The following is a 19,377-nucleotide window of genomic DNA, read 5'->3' on the forward strand; positions in this document are numbered from 1 at the left end:
GGGATTGGATCAGTACAAAGTTGAGGAGCCCCAGAGAACCTAACAAGGAGCTAAGAATGAACAAGGGCAGGAGGGCCTGCTGCTACCTTCTAATCTTCTGATCACCAACTGCTTCACACCATGGTTAACATGTCATTGCTCTGCATCTGTAAGTTCCTATTCTTTTATTTTTATAACTTTTTATCCACATAAGTTGTAAATGGTGACTCACCTCTGAGATTGTACTTGACATTCCAACATGTAACTGCACCCTCAAAGGCATATCGCCTTCACTGGCTGGGATGCCCCTACAGCAGTTGCATGAGTCCCTTCTTCTCGTTTTGTTGTAGAGAATGTCAAAGACTCAAGTCACTGTCTAACTCCACTTTTTATTCCTTACTCGTTTTTTAATTTCCTCAAAACTGTCTTTTTTTTTTTAAAGGTTTTATTTATTTATTCATGAGGGAGAGAGAGAGAGAGACAGAGACACGGGCAGAGGGAGAAGCAGGCTCCTCACAGGGAGCCCGATGCGGGACTTGACCCCAAAACTCCAGGATCACACCCTGAGCTGAAGGCAGACACTCAACTGCTGAGCCACCCAGGCATCCCTCCTCAAAACTATCATACTCATGTGAAGGTTCCTCGCTTTCTGAGAAAGCCTCAACTCTTGACTCCCATCCCTTGTGCCCACTTCCTGGTTTTTCTCTCGGGTCACTTCTCCCAAGGAGGTTGAATGAGTTTCCTGTGGCTGCTATAACAAATCATTGCCAACTGAGTGGCTTAAAGGACTGGACATTTTCTCTCTCGAAATCTGGAGACCATAGGCTCCAAATCAAAGTCAGCAGGACTGTGCTCCTCTGGGGCTCTAGGGGAGGCTACTTCTGTGTCTCCTTGTTTCTGGTGGCTCCAAATGGTCTGTGGCTTATGACTGCATCTCTCCAGTCTCTGCCTTAGTCCATGGATGACTGTCTTCCCTTCTCCCTGGGTCTCTCCTGGACATTTGTCATTGACTTGGGGCCTGCCAGGATAACCCAGGGTGATTTTATCTTGCGGGTCTGCACTTACTACCTCTGTAAAAACCGTTTGTCCAAACAAGGTCCCATTCACAGGTTGCAAGTGTTAGGATGTAGACGTATCTGGGTGTGGGGGGGGGCCACCATTCAGCCCACATCAGGGACACAACTATATCCTTATGGAGAGTTACTGCAAAGGCTGCGAGAAGAGGCACCCTCTCAAGGGGAGGTAAAACCCAAGCTGGGCAGTGAGTGAATTTCCTTTGCTGGTCATGTGACTAGAGCAATCGAGATGTGTTTCAGCCAAGTTTCAAACAAAGCTCACCATGGGACTTCAGGCCACTCTTGGATGATGGAACTGACCAATAGGATAGCTTCAAATACCAGAGGTCAAACTGTACCTTGTTCAGCAAAGAACAAGGAAGTCAGATGTCATTGTTTGTCATCAGCAGTCAAGTCAGTACAAAGACCAGAGACCTGGTGCTGGCCCTCACCTAAGCCAACAGGCCGGGTAACAAGACTCTGGCCAGGCTGAGTCAGAGTTTCCTCACTGGTAAACCAGGGATTTGGGGATAACAGTGTGTGCTCTGCTTATCACAGGGCAGGGGCAGGGCAGCTGATGTCTGCGAAACAGTTTGTAAACTGTGAAGGGCTCCACACAAGCAAAGTTTCCCCTCTGCTTGCATTGGTGGAAAAATACTCTTCACTGAAAATTTCAGAAGATTTTAGTCTTGAATCCCCTAGAAGTTTGTTCTATGACTTTGGGAATTTGGGCAAGTTACTTAAACTGGAGATGGCAATGCGATCCAATATAAGGAATGTTGGAGAAGGTAAGTCTAGGAAAGCCTCGGAGTACTACATAAATGCAAGATTCTTTTTTTTTCCTTAAGATTTTATTTATTTATTTATTTATTTATTTATTTATTTATTTATTTGAGAGAGAAAGAGCAACTGCATGAGCTGGAGGAAGAGGGAGAGGGAATCTGAAGAAGACTGTGCTGAGCACATAGCCCAACACAGGACTCGATCTCATGACCCTGAGATCTTGATCTGAGCCAAAACCAAGAGTTGGCTACTCGACCGACTGAACCACCCAGACACCCCCATAAATTCAAGATTCTACCATTATTATAGTTTTTCCTATTTCAGCAAAATAATATAAAAGACATTATGTAATGTATTCACATCTTTTCATGGGTAAAACTTTTACATATGCATCCATACTTACTGCCCACATTCTACATGTTTGTTGGAAAGGGGATGAAAATTTACCCTCAGAATTCACTAAGGTCATTTATTTAACAAATATTTATTGAGTCCTGTATGTCAGGAATTGTTCTGCACATTGCAGAAAAGCAGTGAACAAAATGGGTATTGTCTGCACCCTAATGGAGCAGAATTGATGCTGGAGAGCTAGAGAATAGCCAGGTGGACAAGTGAGCTGGAAAGAATAGCAAATAATGATATGAGCTTAAGAAAAAAACATCGTGTGGGTCTGATGGGAGTGGTTGAAATTTTAGGTGGTGTAGCCAGAGAAGGTCTCAGCAAAGGTGACTAGCAAAGATCTGAGGCAGTAAGGGGAAGGAGCCCTGTGGTGTCTGGGGAAGAGCTCTCCCAGGACAGGAAGGAGCCTGCCTGGTGTTTGAGGGGAGGCCAGAGCCTGGTGCCCAGACGGGTCCAGAATGGGGGAGGGAGGGAAGATCACAGAGATGGAGGGAGGTCAGATCATGAGTCATTAGGGGGCCAGGTGGGCACTTGCACTTTTCCTGAGTCACATAGGACCATTTTTGCTAAAGAAGGATGGGTATGACTCGTGTTCTCACAGCGCTCCTCTGGCTGCTGTGAAGAGAATAGACATAATGTCTAGAAGTCTTTAGAAATGAGTATAGGTACTTGAATTCAGAAGTTATACTGAATGAAAGTCATTGAAAATTGTCAAAGGATGTCAATTATATCTTAATGAACCTGGAATGAAAGAATGATAGATAGATAGATGATTGATAGGTAGGTAGATAGATAGATAGATAGATAGATAGATAGATAGAATGATTGGGTTTTTTTCCCTAACCTAGAGCAAGTGGTTCTTGCAGAGAAATAGTCTACTCATTTTTCTACACAAATGCCACAGTGCAGGGTGAAAATAAAGAAACAAGAAGGCAAAATTTGCCAAGTGTATTCAAACAATCGTCTGGCTCCCAAGCTCAAGCCATCAGCCCTCAAGCTTAGAGGAGACCAGTTTCCTTGGTCTCCCTCCCACAAGGAAAGCTTGGCTGCATCTGGGGTGGCCAACTGCCAGAGGGCCAGTGCCACAGGGGCCGTAGAAGCCCCAGTGGGCGGTCAGGTGGGCTGCTGGGTGCAGCCCAGCGCAGCACCCCCGCTCCTGGCATGGCTTTGTCTCTTTTCCTCTCCTGCTCGGGTTGGTCCAGAAAGAGAACATCAGCGGTTCATCCACTCTGGGCATTAAAGATGCTATAGGTTTCATCGTGCAGACCAGTAGGGTCATGGGCACCTGCAAACAGAAACTGGGCATGGGATACAGAAGCATATATTGGCCACAAAAAGGAGTAAAGCACTGACCCTATGACATGGATGCCCCTGGAAAACATGAGCTGAGCAACAGAATTCTGTCCACCACAACGAACCACGTATTGGTGGTTCCACGATCCATTCTCGTGAAATGTCCACAAGAGGCAAATCAAGAGACAGAGAGCGGATTGGTGGTTATTCAGGACTTAAGGATGATGGGGTGATAGCGAATGGAAACCGGGATTCTTCTTAAGGTGATGAAATATTCTAAAACTGACTTGCGGTGGTGGTTGCCCAACTCTGAAAATTCTAAAAATGACTGAATTGCATACTTTAAATGGGTCAGTTTTATGGTATGTGAATTCTATTTTTTTTTTTTTTGGTACATGAATTCTATCTCATACACACACACACACACACAAACACAATGCTTTCTTGTGACTTCTAAAAAATGTTGATAATTCCCAATGGAAATATTTATGCCTAGCCAGTCGAGTCTTTTATTTATTTATTTTATTTATTTTTTCAGTCGAGTCTTTTAAAAGTGAATTTGGGGCACCTCGGTAGCTCTGTGCGTTGAGCACCCAACTCTTGATTTCAGCTCAGGTCATGATCTCAGGGTTGTGAAACTGAGCCCAGCGTCCGGGCACTCAGCAGGGCTGTTTGTTCCTCTTCCTCTGCTCCTTTCTCCACTTGAGCGTACGTGCTCTCTCTCTCAAATAAGTAAATAAATAAAATCTTTTTTAAAAATTGTTTTTAGGGCACCTTGGTGGCTCAGTGGTTGAGCATCTGCCTTTGGCTCAGGTCGTGATCCTGGCGTCCCGGGATCGAGGCCCACATCAGGTTTCCTGCATGGAGCCTGCTTCTCCCTCTGCCTGTGTCTCTGCCTCTCTCTCTGTGTCTCTCATGAATAAATCAATAAAATCTTTAAAAAATTGTTTTTAAAGTGCATTTTCAACCCTCATTGACACACAAGAAAGGATAGTTTCAAGGGACTGGAAGAGATGACAGGGTCTCTGCCTGTGACATAGCTGTTGGCTCCCTGTGGGTGGGGAAAGCACCGGGACAAATATCCCACCTGGGACCAACTACATCATCTGCAGGGCACAGTGCAAAATGCAGCAGACCTCTTGTTTGAGACAGCTACTAAGAATTTCAAGATGCCCAGTGGAAGCCTGGTCCTACCACCTGTCCTCTTCTCCAGCCATGGAGCGGAGGGGAGGGCTGTTATCACAACATGAACCTGCTTGGAGGAAAATACACAAGGAGATGTGATTTCCACAACAGCTACCAACATGAGGTACTGACAGCTCAGTGGGTCTGAAATAGACACAGAGAACCAAATTCCTGGGTACAAAGAGGTGGGGGAAAATCTTGCAGCAATCAGAAAACCATTCCTCAAAAGAATGGACATCACCTACATATCCCAACGCCTCAGTGGTTTACTCACGTACCTGCTGAAGTGAATTACAGTATTTAGCTTTAAAACACTAATCCAGGTTTTAGTTTGTCACCAAAGCGGCATGTCAATTAACCTTCCTTAATCATTTGCTAGGCTGACTGGCACATTGATGACTAACTCCTTGCTTGTGTGAAGACCAGTGGTTCAATGCTCCAGATTGCAAGGTAAATAGTCAAGTTGATGCTCTGAGCATTATGCAGTTCGGTGCATACTGTGGGAATCATTCTGTGATTCAGAAAAACACACAACTACCAAATCATATATCTGTACAGGTCTGACTCACACTTCAGACGCATTTATTTAGGGATTATCAATTTAACAGAATACAAAGGGTCCCTCTTGCTATTTTTGCTGTTCAGACTTGCCTAAAGCATGTCATCATGCAGCTTAATATCACGGTGGATTTTGAAGGTGGTTTGTATACGCCAGAGTACTGCCTTATAAGGGAGGCGGTAGGGGCAGTCAGCCTGGAAATAGCCCCAGGCTCAGCCCTGCCAAGAAATAGCCCCATGACTGTGGGCAAGGAATTGATCCTTCTTGGGCCTCCGTTTCCTTATAAAAACAGGAGCTGGTCTCACTTATCAGGTCTCTAAAGTTGTTTCCAATTTTAAAATTCAGTGTTTCATTCCCCCATCGAAGGCAAGAGAATCATGATGAAGGGAACCATGGGCTGCTATTGATGGCATTGGTCTTGATCCTATTCCTTGTCCTGAACCAAAGTCCTACTCAGAGTGTAGAGCAAGGTGGCTGGAAGGATGGAGATGCTGGAGATGCTGGAAGGGATGATAGGACCAAGGTCTCCAGGGTCAAGGGAACTGCCGCTTGTTTATCAACACCCTTGGACTTAACTGTGTGCCCGGCATTGTTCTAAATGCGTCAGAAACACTAACTCACTTCATCTTCAGGCAGCGCTAGGAGAAATCTCCATACTGCTATTAATCAAACCTGACAGAGAAGGAAACTGAGGCCCAGAGAGATGAAGTAACTTTCCCAAGGCCACAGTGGGTGCCTAGTGAAAGACTGAAGCTGGGATTTGATCCAGGGAGTGTAACCCTACAAGCTACCCTTCAGAGGTTAAAATCATAGGTGCTTTCTAGTTTTTAATGCCTTCGTACCCACAGGGAACCCATTGGACAAATCAGGCTGCCAACAGCAGAAGAAATTATAATAGGCCATCAGGAAAAGGGGCCCATCTCCAGGATAGTCCCAGGTTTGCTATTCCAAAGAATCTTCACGAAGAAGATAGTTACTGCCTGCTTTTACATAGTTAGGGACCACCCAGTCGGGAGGCTGGGAGACTGCCGGACAACCTCAGATCATCCGAGATTCCTGGTACCTGTGTCTACAAATGGGCAAGAGTGGAAGGGCTACTGGGATGGTATGTATGTGGTGTGCACACATGGAGATGGGGGTAGAGCTTAACCTCATTCTTTCCTTGACCCCAACACGCATCAGTGGGATAACTGCTGCTGCCAGACACCACCCGCCCAGTGACTGCAGGGTAAACGGTCAGCAGAGGAAATGCAGGTGCCAGAATGTGCACGAATTCTGCAATTTCTATCTCTAAGGGCATTTCCCCATCCCCCCCCACCCCACCCCCCCTTTCCAGGATTTCCAAAGTCTCTTGTTTGCGTGTGATTTTCACAGTATTGTGGACTCATTCTTACTTCTTCAAGGGCAGGGACTAAGCCTTGCTGGTCTTTGTCTGCTCAGCAGCTGACACTGTGTTTGCTGAATGAATAAATGATACACTGCACACCAAATGACGTCTGTTTAGCTTACAACTGGAAACCACCACGTACTGCATGTTGACTACTGGTTTGGATTTCAAGGTAAATACAGACGTTTCTAAGGAAGCATTTTTGGGTTTTGGGTTGTTTTTTGTTGTTGTTGGTTGTTTTTTTGTTTTGTTTTGTTTTGTTTTTTTACAGAATGACTTGGTAAGCTACTCATTTTTAATAGTTACGTCTGGATCCTAAAGAACTCTTAACTGCATCTTAGTCTCTAGACATTTAGTATTTAAACACATATGTTCTGCTGTAATATCCCTTTTCTATTCTATGAAGTTCCCTTTTTCTTAAGGGAAAAGAGTGAAGACTGCTTTTAAACTCAGTTTGACATAGTACATCCGATCATTTCACCCGGCGTGCCTTCTGACTTGTAATTTCCTTCTAACACGTTCGACTTTTGATCTTGAAGCACAAGGGCCGTACTTTTATTAGGTTTAATTTACTGTAAAGCTCGGTGTTCCCTGTGAATCAAACCATAATAGGTGAATAATCACAGGCTTTAGCCAGCCAGGTTTTAGTTCTGCCGAGTAACTAGGAAACCGACTAATAACAGGAAGGTAAAAAAAAAAAATGTTAGGAACCCTGATATCGCCCCAGAGCTAGGATAAGCCATTTTATTATGTGCAGATGACTGTCCAAGCATAGAGGGGGACCAGCTGTGGCGTAGATCCCAGGGCATGGGGGTGCCCAGATGGGTCCAGGAAGGGAAAGCAGGGAGTGACGGGGGCTTGGGTTGGAGTCAGGATTGGGTGCTGGCATGTGACCCCACTTCCTCTCCCCCACCCCAACCCCGGCCTCCCACACCTCTTTCAGCTCCACCATTTGTGCCTCTGGCCAGATTATTTTCAATGGGGCTTCACACATTATAACTGAGAGGGTAGGGATGATTTCTTTTTTCAAGTACATGCTCTTTTTTTCAAAGGGTTTTTCATAAAATGAAAAGGGAAGAGCTTAGAACAAGAAATGTAATAGCTATATCACTTTGAGATTCTCTTTACCACGTACTTAGGGCTCTGATAAGTTCTTTACACATCCAGTTCTACGCAGAAGGCTCCTCATGGCCTGATGACGTAGGTTCTATAATCGCCTTTTCTTCTGTAGAGGAGAAAACTGGCCCAAGACTTCACTAGTCAGAGCAGAAGAAAACATCATCAGGAATGGATTGTCTCTCCATCCTCCTCTTTTGACATCTTTCTGCTCAGATGTGTCGGAACACCACCCAGCCTGAGCAAAGCTCCCCTCCAAGCCCCCAGCCTGCACCAGCGCCCCAGGAGGGAACATGGCTTCCCCAAGAATCAGTGGCCGTCAAATGACTCGGGGAGCCTCTGAGCCTGCACTGAACACCTGCAGTCGTGGCAGCAGGTGCTATGGAAAAGGTGGTCCCACCTGGGGCGGCTGAACTTAACAGGATGGCTGTAGGCCTCAAGCTTCTCAGACACTATCAAGGCCTGGGTGAGTAGCCTTGGGGGAAAAGTCCCTCTATTAGCTGAAGCTGCAGCACAGATGAGTCAGTATTTTCTGCTACAGTGGGGAAAAAAAAAAAAAAAAGTAGCATACTCTTCAGTCTCCATGGTAACTTACTATGGATCTGCATCCCATTTATGAAACTCCTTCTTGACCTATCTGTGATTTCTGATCCTGGACTGAATATAAACTGAGAAGCCATCAGAATCAAATCAGTCTCCCAGAAATATCAGACCCCCTCCACCGGGCTGTTGGAGCTGTGTAGAGCCTGCCTCTGCCCCACGCACTGGTGGCACCTGAAGACCCTCAGGCGTCTGGAAACATCACAGTGCAATAGTATCTCAATTATCCGGGTAACGCCGGATTTAGGGTTGCCATGGAAACCGGGAGCCTTGGTAACAGAGAAGGAAGAAGGCTCCTCTCCCTTCCCAGCAATGCAGTCCCTGAGATGCGCCAAGTTTCAGTGCCTCGGCCTTCCCCACGCTGGGCTGTTTTATTTGATACCACCCTCGGGTATCTAAATAATTCTACCAAATACTGAGAAGCTGAGTAGGCCATGCACGCATTTCTAGGCATGGACTCCTATTTTCTGCAGGCAACAGAAACCAGCAGTTAGGGGTGATGGTTTGGGTTGCGATTGGGAGTCAGATAAACTTGGGTTTCAACCGTGATTTTCCCACTCGTACGTTTTGTGACCCGGCAAGTTACTGACCCTAAGGCCCAGCTTCCTGACACTTAACGTGGGGGACGGGATCGCTCTGGAGAACGACGAGCATCGCCGGCGGCTGAGCAGGGCTCGGTTTCCATGCAGGCGCCGCTCAACTCTAGGGGGCGCCCCTCACACGAAGCCGGGGGCCGGGGGCCGGGGGCCGGGGGCGTCCCGGAGCGGCGCGGGCTCCGCGGCCCAGCCGAGGGCCTCGATTCGGACCTTTTGGCACCGCAGACGCATTTTGGAGACTTCGTGATAGAATGAGAAATCGCGAGGCCAGGAGGGGGTCCAGGAGCCGGGCCGGAGGGAGCCCCTTGTTACCCAAGCCCCGCGGCCACTCGGTGCCCCCACCCCGCTCCTGCCCGGGCCCAGGGGCGCCTTTGGGGTGAAGGCCCCGGGACGGGGGGAGGGGGGGAGGGGAGGCCCCGCGGTCCCAGAGCCGCAGGCGAGGGCCGCAGCCAGGTGACAGCGGGCGCCCCGCGCCGTCCCGGCAGGAGGGAGCCGGCCCCGCCCCGCGCCCCTCCCCTCGCGTCCTCACCCCTCCTCTGCGCCGCTGCCCGCCCTCCTCCTCCTCCTCCTCCTCCTCCTCCTCCTCCTCCTCCGTCCCTCCACTCCTCTCCCCTCCCGCCGCCCTTCCTCCCCCTCCTTTCCCTCCTCCCTCCCCCCCTCCCGTCTCTCCTCCTCCCGTCTCCTCCCTCCCCTCTCTCCTCCCCTCCCCCTCGCCCCTCCTCCCCTCCCCTCTGTCGTCTTTCCTCCCTCCTCTCTCCTCCCCCGGCCCTGAAGAGCGCGCCGCGGAGGGGACCGGCCGGTTACTTCCTCCGGTGGCGGCACGGAGCGCGGTGCGGCCCGGTCCTCCAGCCCCGGAGCCGCCCGCCTCGCCCCGCCAGCGTCCCCGGCTCCCGACCCCCGCCGGGTGCCCGCGCCCCGCGCCCCGCGCCCCGCGCCCGGACCCCCCCGCCCCGCCGCCCTCGCTCGCGTCCGACGCGCCCCGCGGAGCCCGGCCCCGAGAGCCGCCGGCCCTGCCCGAAGCGGCGCGGTAAGAGCTGGGCCCCGGGCGGGGGGGGCGGGAGGGCGCCCTCGGCGCGGCTCCGCTCCCGGGGACCCAGACCCCCGGGCGGCGGACGTGGGCAGCCCCGAGGTGCGGATCCCGGGGCACAGCCGGGGTCGCGGCGGGGCGGCGACTGCTCATCCGGGGGCCCGGCTCGGAGGCGGGAGGTTGGGGGGCGGGGGTCCGGGCGGTGATGCGCGGGGGTCCGGGGCGGTGATGCGCGGGGGGGGGGGGGGTCCGGGCGGTGATGCGCGGGGGGGGGGGTCCGGGCGGTGATGCGCGGGGGGCGGGGGGTCCGGGCGGTGATGCGCGGGGGGGGGGGGTCCGGGCGGTGATGCGCGGGGGGCGGGGGGTCCGGGCGGTGATGCGCTGGGGGTCCCGGGCGGTGATGCGCGGGGGGGGGTCCCGGCGGTGATGCGCGGGGGTCCCGGGCGGTGATGCGCGGGGGGGGGGTCCCGGCGGTGATGCGCGGTGGGCGGTGCGGGGAATGCCCGGGCGGTGATGCGCGGGGGGACCCGGCGGTGATGCGCGGGGTGGGGGTGGGGGTCCGGGCGGTGATGCGCGGAGCCGGCCGCGTACTTGGGCCGCGGCCCCGGGTGGCCGAGGGGACCGGCGGGGCGCGCCCGCCTGTTCCACTCGCTTTTGTTTCTAAAAGGCAATGCGGGTTTGGGGGGCTCCATCCAGAGGGCGCCCCGCGCGCTGATTCCGCGGAGGGGCCCCCGCGCGCCCGGCTCTGCGGTGACTTACCGGAGCGCGCGGGCCGCGCAGGGTGCGGGCGGGGAGGGGCGCCTGGAGCACCTGGAACACCTGGAGGCTGCGGCTCCCCCGCAACGTGCCAGGTCCCCGGTCACCTGCTCGGCCACCCCGGGCCCTGGCGGGGGGAGGGGGGCGCCGGGCGAGGGCGAGACCCCCAGGGCGCCCCGGGGCTCCTGGATGGGGGCGCTGGGGCCGCGGGTCGAGCGAGCGTGGGAGCCTGTCGGAAATGCGGGTGTGGGTGCGCGGAGCTGCCTTTATTTTCGCCTTCTTAAAGGATTTTGAATGAAAGGTTAACATTTGCACGTCTGTGGGTTTTTTGGTTTGGGTTTGATTATCGTTTTTTTGGGGGGGGTGGTTTGTGCGTGTGTGCGTGTGTGTGTGTTTAAGCACAGGAGACTCTTAAGATATTGGCCTCTATTCAGTTGCAGGGTAGCTAAACTGGTAGAAACGAGCTACTTATTTAGAAAGTAAAGAAGTGAGCAGTCCCCTTTGGAGATAGAGGTGATTCATTTTAATTCACCAGCAGGAGATTGTGCTGGTCCTGGATAATGGAGGTGCCTGTGCGCTGTCTGTCCACACCACCCCCAATCTTGGAGATAAATCTCCAAGTTAAGGTTTATTAAAATTCTGAGTGATATCTCAGTACAGTAAATGTTAGCACTGTGGGCCCTGCAGGGAAATATTCGCTCATTTCTGAGGTTAGTCATTGCTCTCTCTAAACTGATAACTTTCCAAAGAAAGAGCAAACCAACCTTCCAAAGGCAGCAAATGGCTTCGTTTTTTGGCTTTTGTTTTTCGAATTTACCCAACTCTAAACCTGAGCTCTGATCGCTCACATAAATGATCACTCCCTTCCAGGAAAGGTACTGTTGTTAGGCAAGTTCTCTTTGTTTTAAAATTTTACTGTTCCCAGCTCACACATTTCTGCCATGTTTTCTTTCCTTTTTTTTTTTTTTTTGTTGTTGTTGTTGTTGTTCAAAAGCAGCAATCAGTAGAGCAACCCGCGAGGACTTGAATTTAAAATTAATTTGGGTAGAGAAACTTGACCTGTCTGCCACCTTAACAAGCTTTGTTGAGTAAAATAAGCGAACTTCAATTTCGTTAGTTATGTGTCTGCCTGAAACCATTGGAGGAGCACTTTGATTCCACATGGTTTTTACAAAACAAATTAAAAGCTGGACAACAAAAGAATTCTATTCTGTGGCTAGTAATTAGAGCTCTTTATGTGGGAGTGGTAGACTGCCTTTTCTCCTGCTATTTGTACCCAAAAAACCAGGCGAGCTTTATCCAGTACCTTCCATACCAATTCGCTCTGTCCATTTGTTTGAGGCTGAAAAAAATGTCCAATAAAGTCAGCAAGGTTATCTGCAAACCAGACTTAGAAAAAGAGCTGGCCTAGTGGGCTCAGGAGGGACCACTGGTAGCTGTTAAGATGTCTTTATCATTTGGGTCTTCTATTTAGGGTTTGTTGATTTAATCAGCAGGTAACAGGATTTAGTTCCTAAAGCTCAGAGTTAGGAGGCACGTCCCATGGTTAAAGAGTAGAGAGCAGGGCGGTGGTCTAAGAATATTTGTATGCACTCTCTCCACTCCATAGTGATATGGTGGGAGAAGACCCATGCCTCATCATCCTGTTACTCCCCATGAAGGAGATCCCCTGGGATTGATCTGCACTGTGCCCCCCCTTAGTAGCTCTGCAGGAGCTGTGTGATCCTGGGCAAGTCATGAGAGGTCTCTGGGCCTCCATTGCCCGGTAAGAGGCAACATCGCCGAAAAATGTTACAACACCTGTGTCTCAGAAAAGTCAGGAAGATTCAGTGAAGTGGGAATGGGGGGTCGCCCAACTTGGGCTTAGCTCTTGACAGGAGGACTCTGTCCCACTGGGATCATTAGTAGTGAATATTGATTCCTGAGTGCATGTGGATGGCATGATCCACCAAGTGGAGATTCTGAGCCAGGGTGGCCACTTTGGAAGCAGGACAACCCTTTCTCTACTCCCATCTCGCCCCATAGGACTATTAATTTATTTTCAGTGTTTTCCGGCCTCCATTGGCCACCATGATAATTACTCGTACTCTGAGGGTTTTAACAACCTTCCCCAGCGCCTCTTGCTTGCTCTGTGGCGTAGACTCTCCTCCCACGCTGCCTCTCTAACCAGGGGTGTGTGTGTGTGTAGTAGTAGTAGTTGGGAGGTCTGGTTTAGCCATAACGTTGATCATAAAGAGAAAACAAAGTACAAACTCGAGGTAGTCACGGGGAAATGGCCTACTTGCCACCTCCAGTAAGCGCTGTCAATTGCACAATGTTTTAATTGCTCGAAATTTCTGGTTGTAACAGGTGGCAGCACCCAGGGGAGATCATGGGGGAGAACAATTAGGAGGACCCTGTAAAGCTTCCTCTAGACCTTCATTCAGTTCCAAAGCCAGGAAGCTGGAGTTGGGGGGTGGGGGACACGGGGCGAGGCTTGCCCCATGGGGTAAAGGTTACTATTATTGATGCTAACCCAGCCCCTTTGAAAAATGAGTTTTAGTTTTAGTTGCTCTCTATTTTTATATGCCACTCTGGTGGCGTTATCTTGGTGCCTTTCTTCCTTATTAATATAGAACTTACCCAGCCAGCCACATGTTAGGGCTCCAAGTTAAGTTTTCAGCGTACAGCACTGTCCACTTGCAAGCCACAGAAGTAACTATAAAATTTCCAAGAGCCCATTAGATATGGTAAAGTAAGTGAAGTTAATTGCAATATATTTCAATTAACTGAATACATTCAGAATATTACATTAACATGCAGTAAATAGAAAGTCTCGTTACTGAGATACTTTTTTTCTACCAAATCTTTGAAATCTTGTGGCTTTTACATGCGGAGCTCCTCTCAGCCCATCCTAGCCATGGGCCTAGCCACAGGAGGCTGGTGGCTACCACGCTGGTCAGCTCAGGTCTGTGTAGTATAGGCCTATACTGAGCAAGTGAGACCGATCCATGATCGGCATTACTTCCCCCTCGAGGAGACGCACAGCTGAGCAACACACACATCGGACACATCTGGAGTGTGTGCAGTGAACACAGGAGGATCTGGGACAATGCAGGGGGTTTGGTCTGAAGCAGTGGTTCTGGGAACCTTTTATGTCCTTCCTGGGAATGTTTCCTCACAGCTTAGGGAGGGGTTAGGGCCTCGAAGGCTCTTTCCAGCATGCTGACCCGGAGCTGGGTATCTGGATCCACCAGGAGTTCCCAGGTTGAGCTGACTGCCTCCCCTCCTCGCTTTTCCCCAGCAGACAGGAGTGGCCTGTGCCTTCCTGGCACCCGCCACCCGCACTGAAGTCCTACGCTCTGAGCAGACCGTGGACATGGCAGTGAAAAGCAGCTCGGCCCACTCCTGTGATGGAAAGATGGGGTCCTCCTTGCTCAGCCCCCCTAGCCTGGCTCCCTTGGGAGGCCCTGACCAGCCAGCCAGAAAGTGACTTTATGTGTGTGCTTCATATCTAAGTGGAATTCAGTAGAGAATCGGCATGATTATTTAATTACTTGAATAGCATGCCCTTTGCAAGCTGGGCCTTTTGAGTAAGAACTGGCATTCAGTTTTGAATGACCTGTCTTGCTGTAGAACTTGACAGACTCCACCAGAATTAGGGTTGACGCAGCCAGTACTTCTTAAAAATGTGCATGCTTTGCTGCCCCCGTGACTCTTTCTTTATGTCTTTTCCTTTTTCTTTCTTTTTTTCTTAAAGATGAATGACTTTGGAATCAAGAACATGGACCAGGTGGCCCCTGTATCTAACAGTTACAGAGGGACACTCAAGGTAAGTGAGCAAATCTTAACTGATATGTTTTTTTAAAATATAGGAAAACTCCATCTCTGGGAGAAAAAAATAATATGCTAGGTCCTAAAAGATTGGCTCTAGCCCCAGCCTTTTAATTTACGGGCTGTGTGACTCTGGATTGTTTGCTTAATCTCTCTGGGCCTCAGTTTTCTAGTCTATAAAATGGGTCTCCTGATGCTCGTTCTACTTGTCTTCCAAGATATGAAACCATTTAATTTGCAGATGGTGAGGCCTTTGTGGTTTTATTTCTGAGACTTCTAGCAGGTGAAAAATCCTATGATTCTCCATAGGGCAGAGCTGGAGAAGCTGTCTCTCTACTGCTCACTCGTGAGTTTCCCCAGGGGCGAGGGGTTGGTTCTTAAAGAACTAGAAAGAAAAGAGCTGAGAGGAAGAAGACCAGCCCCACTGTGAAGGCTTCTTCCTTCAGAAGAGGCAGTGACCCCAGGGCTGCAGGCAGCCTGTCCTCACTGCCACAGAGAACCAGTGAACCAGTGTGCCTATTGGCATAAACCAAAGCACAGATGAAAGATAAAGGAACCTTTTCTGGTGCATAATAACCAAATCTCATGTAGCTTCTGTCTCAATCCTTTTGGGAATGTTCTTGAGTAGCACGAACAGATCATTTCCCATTGGCTTTCTCCAAATGTGACAGCGAGATTTGATTGTTTTCTTAGCATCCTGTAGTAAACGGGTTTTGGAGCAGTGATTTTAGACTGGTCCCCTCCAAGCTCTTACACTGATGTATCCCTGGCGTGTTATATTTTCCTTTGTTAAGTCCTTTTGAGGTTGTTTGTCTGGGAGAGCCCAAGGAGCCAAAAATGGGCACAGGCTCCTCTAGAGTGTCACGAAGGTCACGAAACTTCAAGCCAATGAGTTTTCTGGTTTGATTTGGTCAGATGTTTTCAGCATGGCACAAACTGTACAAGAAATTGTGGTATTGAGTTTGTAACCACACCCCTGGAAAGAGAAATTCTTCCTTCTATAAGTTAAAAAGAACTTGATGATGCCCATGTGATTTCTGGGTTTGGAGAAGAAACAGTAGTTGCTGAAATTGATGTGTTGAAATACTCAGTGCGAATTTGTATTGTCTTTTGGCTTCCTGATTTTAAAAAAAGAACTTCCAGTCAGGAAAGGAGAGGCATTTCTTGGTCACCTGGGGGAAACACTAGTGGGAATTTAAAAAATCAATTGGCTGTTTCACCAAAATTATCCCTGAAGTTAGTTTATAAATCTGGATGTGGATTTCGAACTTGATTGTTTTTTCCCTTAAGGTTTTGGCTGTCGAGCATTATTGTCTTGGGCTTGGGTCGGGGAGGAGGAGGGGGCTGCTGGGCTTCAACATCATTGGGACAGGATTGTCTTGAGTGTTTTCGGCTGAGTTCCAACTTGTGCTGCCTGCCTTCTTACGTAATGCGTCATTCATTGTTCTGCATTTCTAAGAAGAAAGCACACAAACCGATTTTATTTGTAAATGTGTTGCACATTTTTTTTAATTGATGACTCAACAGATGGGTCATGTATTACACATAACATGGGCTTTCCAGTGTATGTTGGAAAAATATACCCATCTTTTACGTTGTTCCTCAGCAAGTCAGGCAGCAATGAATCAAGACTTCATCTGTTACTTATAAACAGGTCTTACATTTAAAGGCTATCTTTTCTTTCATAAATTTTAGACGAGATCAACACACTGTGGGGCTTATCTTTCCCTGTGTCCCTGTCCACTTTGTCCCCCTAAGCTGTAAAGACTTTAACTTGAAACTTTTTTTTTTCCTTTAGAAATCTTTCCCCTTAGTTAATGATGGGGAGCCAGGGGTCCTTTCAACACCTTTACTTTTATAAAATTAAACCATGAGGAATGTTTTACGGTCTTCTGAACCTTTGGAATTGGTGAGGGGAAAAAAAAATCTAGTTTCAATTAAAGCATGCCACGGTTAAACAAAAATAAATGCTTCCACAAATAATTTATCTCACTGTTTTCCAAATCTCACTCACTCGTCTGCCTCTGCTTTAACTGCAATGAGCTAAAACTGTCCTGCTGAGGGTCTGACTCAGTTTCCCTCTGATGTGGCTGAGGGGCCGGGTGTTTGGACCAGGTGGTCTCTAAGTCCCACGCAGCACTGTTGTTCCAAACTCTGTTATTTTTAGGTTTGTTTACTTATTTTATTAATTGAAATTCATTAGGCCATTCAAAATAAATTTCCAGTCCTTCCGACTCCGTGAGGTCAATGCAATGATCCAGAGTAAAATTTGGACTGTGTAGACGTCTGATCAGAGCACTGACTGGTCAGTTCCTTTGATGGCTTTATATTTGCCAGTTTCATCAGGGTGCATAAGTAAGATCGCTCATGGACGACCCCTTTTAAAACAGGTAATTAAATGAGTTTAAAGATTAATTTCAGTTTTCTCCTCCATCTGTTTTGCAGCGCCAGCCAGCTTTTGACACCTTTGATGGGTCCCTGTTTGCTATTTTCCCCTCTCTAAATGAAGAGCAAACACTGCAAGAAGTGCCGACAGGCTTGGATTCAATTTCTCATGGTAATTTGTTACTCAGACTTGACAAACTGTGCATGGTTTCCGGTAGTTCAGTTAATAAAAAGATGACAGTTGGTAAAGCGACAAAGGTTGGTGTCTTGAATCTTTGGTATGAGAAGTCGGATGGTGGCTCTGGGCCTGGGAGAAGACAGTTTTCCTTCTTTATGAGCCTGTTGGTTCTAATGTCATCTGCTGCCAGACGCACCCTGGTGAGAGCAAATGCCTTGCTGGTAGCAAACTGCAGGGGAGCCCCTGAGATTTTCAGTGGGATGTTTTCATCACTGTAGCAAGCCGGGGCTCCATCTCCCAGGGGGACCTGCAAAGCAGACCATTAAAGTGCACTCCAGCTTCTCATTCTGGGGTCTTATCATCTGTTAGATCATCCCCCTCTGGAGTCTTGGGGCAACAAATTATACTTGCTAATATTTGCCCATCTGCATTTACTTTTGTAGGTTTTTTTTTTTAAGATTTTATTTATTTATTCATGAGAGAGACAGAGGCAGAGACACAGGCAGAGGGAGAAGCAGGCTCCCTGCAGGGAGCTTGATGTGGGATCAAGCACCCCGGGATCAAAACCTGAGCCAAATGCTGATGCTCAACCACTGAGCCACCCTGGCGTCCTATGTCTGTAGTTCTTAATGTTGTTGTTTATTATTTTTTAAACGGATAGCAGTCAGATAATGCCTGCACAATTACTGTGATAGTGTTGTTACTTGGAAACATTCCAGAGATTACTTTGTCATACGAAGTAGGTGCTAGAAGATATAGCCCCGAAAACTAATTAAAACACATGCTTGCATAAGCATGCCATCATGTGCCAGTCATTTATCATTCTTGAAATTGCTGAGCGAATCCAGAGAAGATTGTTTTTCATTAAAAATTGCAGGTGTGGGGATCCCTGGGTGGCTCAGTGGTTTAGTGCCTGCCTTTGGCCCAGAGTGTGATCCTGGAGTCCTGGAATCGAGTCCCACATTGGGCTCCCTGCATGGAGCCTGCTTCTCCCTCTGCCTCCGTCTTTGCCTCTCTCTCTCTCTGCGTCTCTCATGAATAAATAAATAATCTAAAAATAATAATAATTCCCTTTCCTTAAAAAAAATTGCAGGTGTGTCAGAAGTCCCTTTGCCTGCTGCTTAGTGTAATGGAAATCACTTAGGGTGCATTTGCATCCCTTAAAACTTTTGACCAAAACCGCGTACTTTCTTTCTTGTCTAAAGATGTTAAAGGAGATTTAGATAGAAATTTCAGCTAAGGGGGATTGTTTTATGAAGTTCTGCAAAATGATTTGCAAAATAAAATAAAACTTGAGTTTTATTTTAGATGTTTTTTTAAGATAATAATATTTTTTCAATTCCTGTCCCCTCCCTCAAATTTTTGTTAATATTTATACTCCTTTAAGGAATTACGTCAAGGTTGGAGACTGCAGTTGTTCTTGCTGAGAACTAAGATTTCTCCCCTAAATTCTCTATCTGGTATTCCCAGCTTGAAGTCCTCATGTCCCCATGGGTTTCTTTTTCTAGATTCAACCAACTGTGAATTGCCTCTGTTAACTCCGTGCAGCAAGGCTGTAATGAGTCAAGCCTTAAAAGCTACCTTCAGCGGCTTCAAGAAGGAGCAGCGCCGCCTTGGCATCCCAAAGAGTAAGTGCCAGTTTTTCGAGTCCTTTCTCTGAGTCTATGTTGTACTAGAACAACAACTCTTACCACAGTTGCTTGAGATGACTTTTTTTTTTTCAGCTTTGTTAGGGCATCTTGCAGGGTGGCAGGGATGTGGTTAACCTGAGCCACTTTTTATTCTGACCCAGTTAACCGAATGCTTAATTCATCACGATTAGTGTCTTAGAATTTAGCTGGGTGGCTTGCTCCGTGGGCGGGTCTCTGGTACGCATCTGGATCAGGAGTGATTCTGGTCTCCTTGTCTCCCTCCACATTTTCTCCCTGTGTGTGTTCTGACTTTTTCTTCCCTCCCCTGCAGACCCCTGGCTGTGGACCGAGCAGCAGGTGTGCCAGTGGCTTCTCTGGGCCATCAACGAGTTCAGCCTGGTGAACGTGAACCTCCAGAGGTTCGGCATGAACGGCCAGGTGTTGTGTAACCTGGGCAAGGAGCGTTTTCTGGAGCTGGCACCTGATTTTGTGGGCGACATTCTCTGGGAGCATCTGGAGCAGATGATCAAAGGTTCAGCTGAGTGACTGACGGGGCTCCTCCCCCTTGGGGAAAGCCATGGTGGGGGAAGGGTGATGGGGGGAATCAGTGCTCTGTGATCCTACTAAGTCAGGGT

At 48.6% G+C, this 19,377-nt stretch overlaps 1 protein-coding gene and 2 long non-coding RNA genes across 5 annotated transcripts in view; 2 read left to right on the plus strand and 1 right to left on the minus strand.

Annotated features, from left to right (window-relative positions):
- On the plus strand, positions 1–6,611 carry LOC118352981 (uncharacterized). The gene is made up of 3 exons (XR_007407666.1): positions 1–148; positions 5,074–5,144; positions 6,102–6,611. It is a non-coding gene; the product is annotated as an uncharacterized LOC118352981 (long non-coding RNA).
- Positions 6,608–8,576, minus strand: LOC112661620 (uncharacterized). Its single transcript, XR_003137862.3, has 3 exons — positions 8,352–8,576; positions 7,776–7,896; positions 6,608–7,231 (listed from the first exon to the last, which is right to left on the minus strand). It is a non-coding gene; the product is annotated as an uncharacterized LOC112661620 (long non-coding RNA).
- The window catches only part of ETS2 (ETS proto-oncogene 2, transcription factor), a 20,845-nt gene continuing 9,667 nt past the window's right edge, over positions 8,200–19,377 (plus strand). The window contains exons 1-5 of one of the 3 annotated variants that reach the window (XM_049104739.1): positions 8,200–8,222; positions 14,475–14,546; positions 16,994–17,105; positions 18,620–18,739; positions 19,074–19,274. In XM_049104739.1, coding sequence (XP_048960696.1) covers positions 14,475–14,546; positions 16,994–17,105; positions 18,620–18,739; positions 19,074–19,274 — 505 coding nt within the window. In that variant the 5' untranslated portion in view covers positions 8,200–8,222. Of the gene's footprint in view, positions 8,223–9,756; positions 9,980–11,684; positions 14,214–14,474; positions 14,547–16,993; positions 17,106–18,619; positions 18,740–19,073; positions 19,275–19,377 lie in introns of those variants that run through there. The other 2 variants (XM_025449700.3, XM_049104738.1) reach the window with 2 other exon arrangements.

This window comes from Canis lupus, chromosome 31, assembly GCF_003254725.2.
Source record: "Canis lupus dingo isolate Sandy chromosome 31, ASM325472v2, whole genome shotgun sequence".
Classification (NCBI taxonomy): Eukaryota; Metazoa; Chordata; class Mammalia; order Carnivora; family Canidae; genus Canis; species Canis lupus.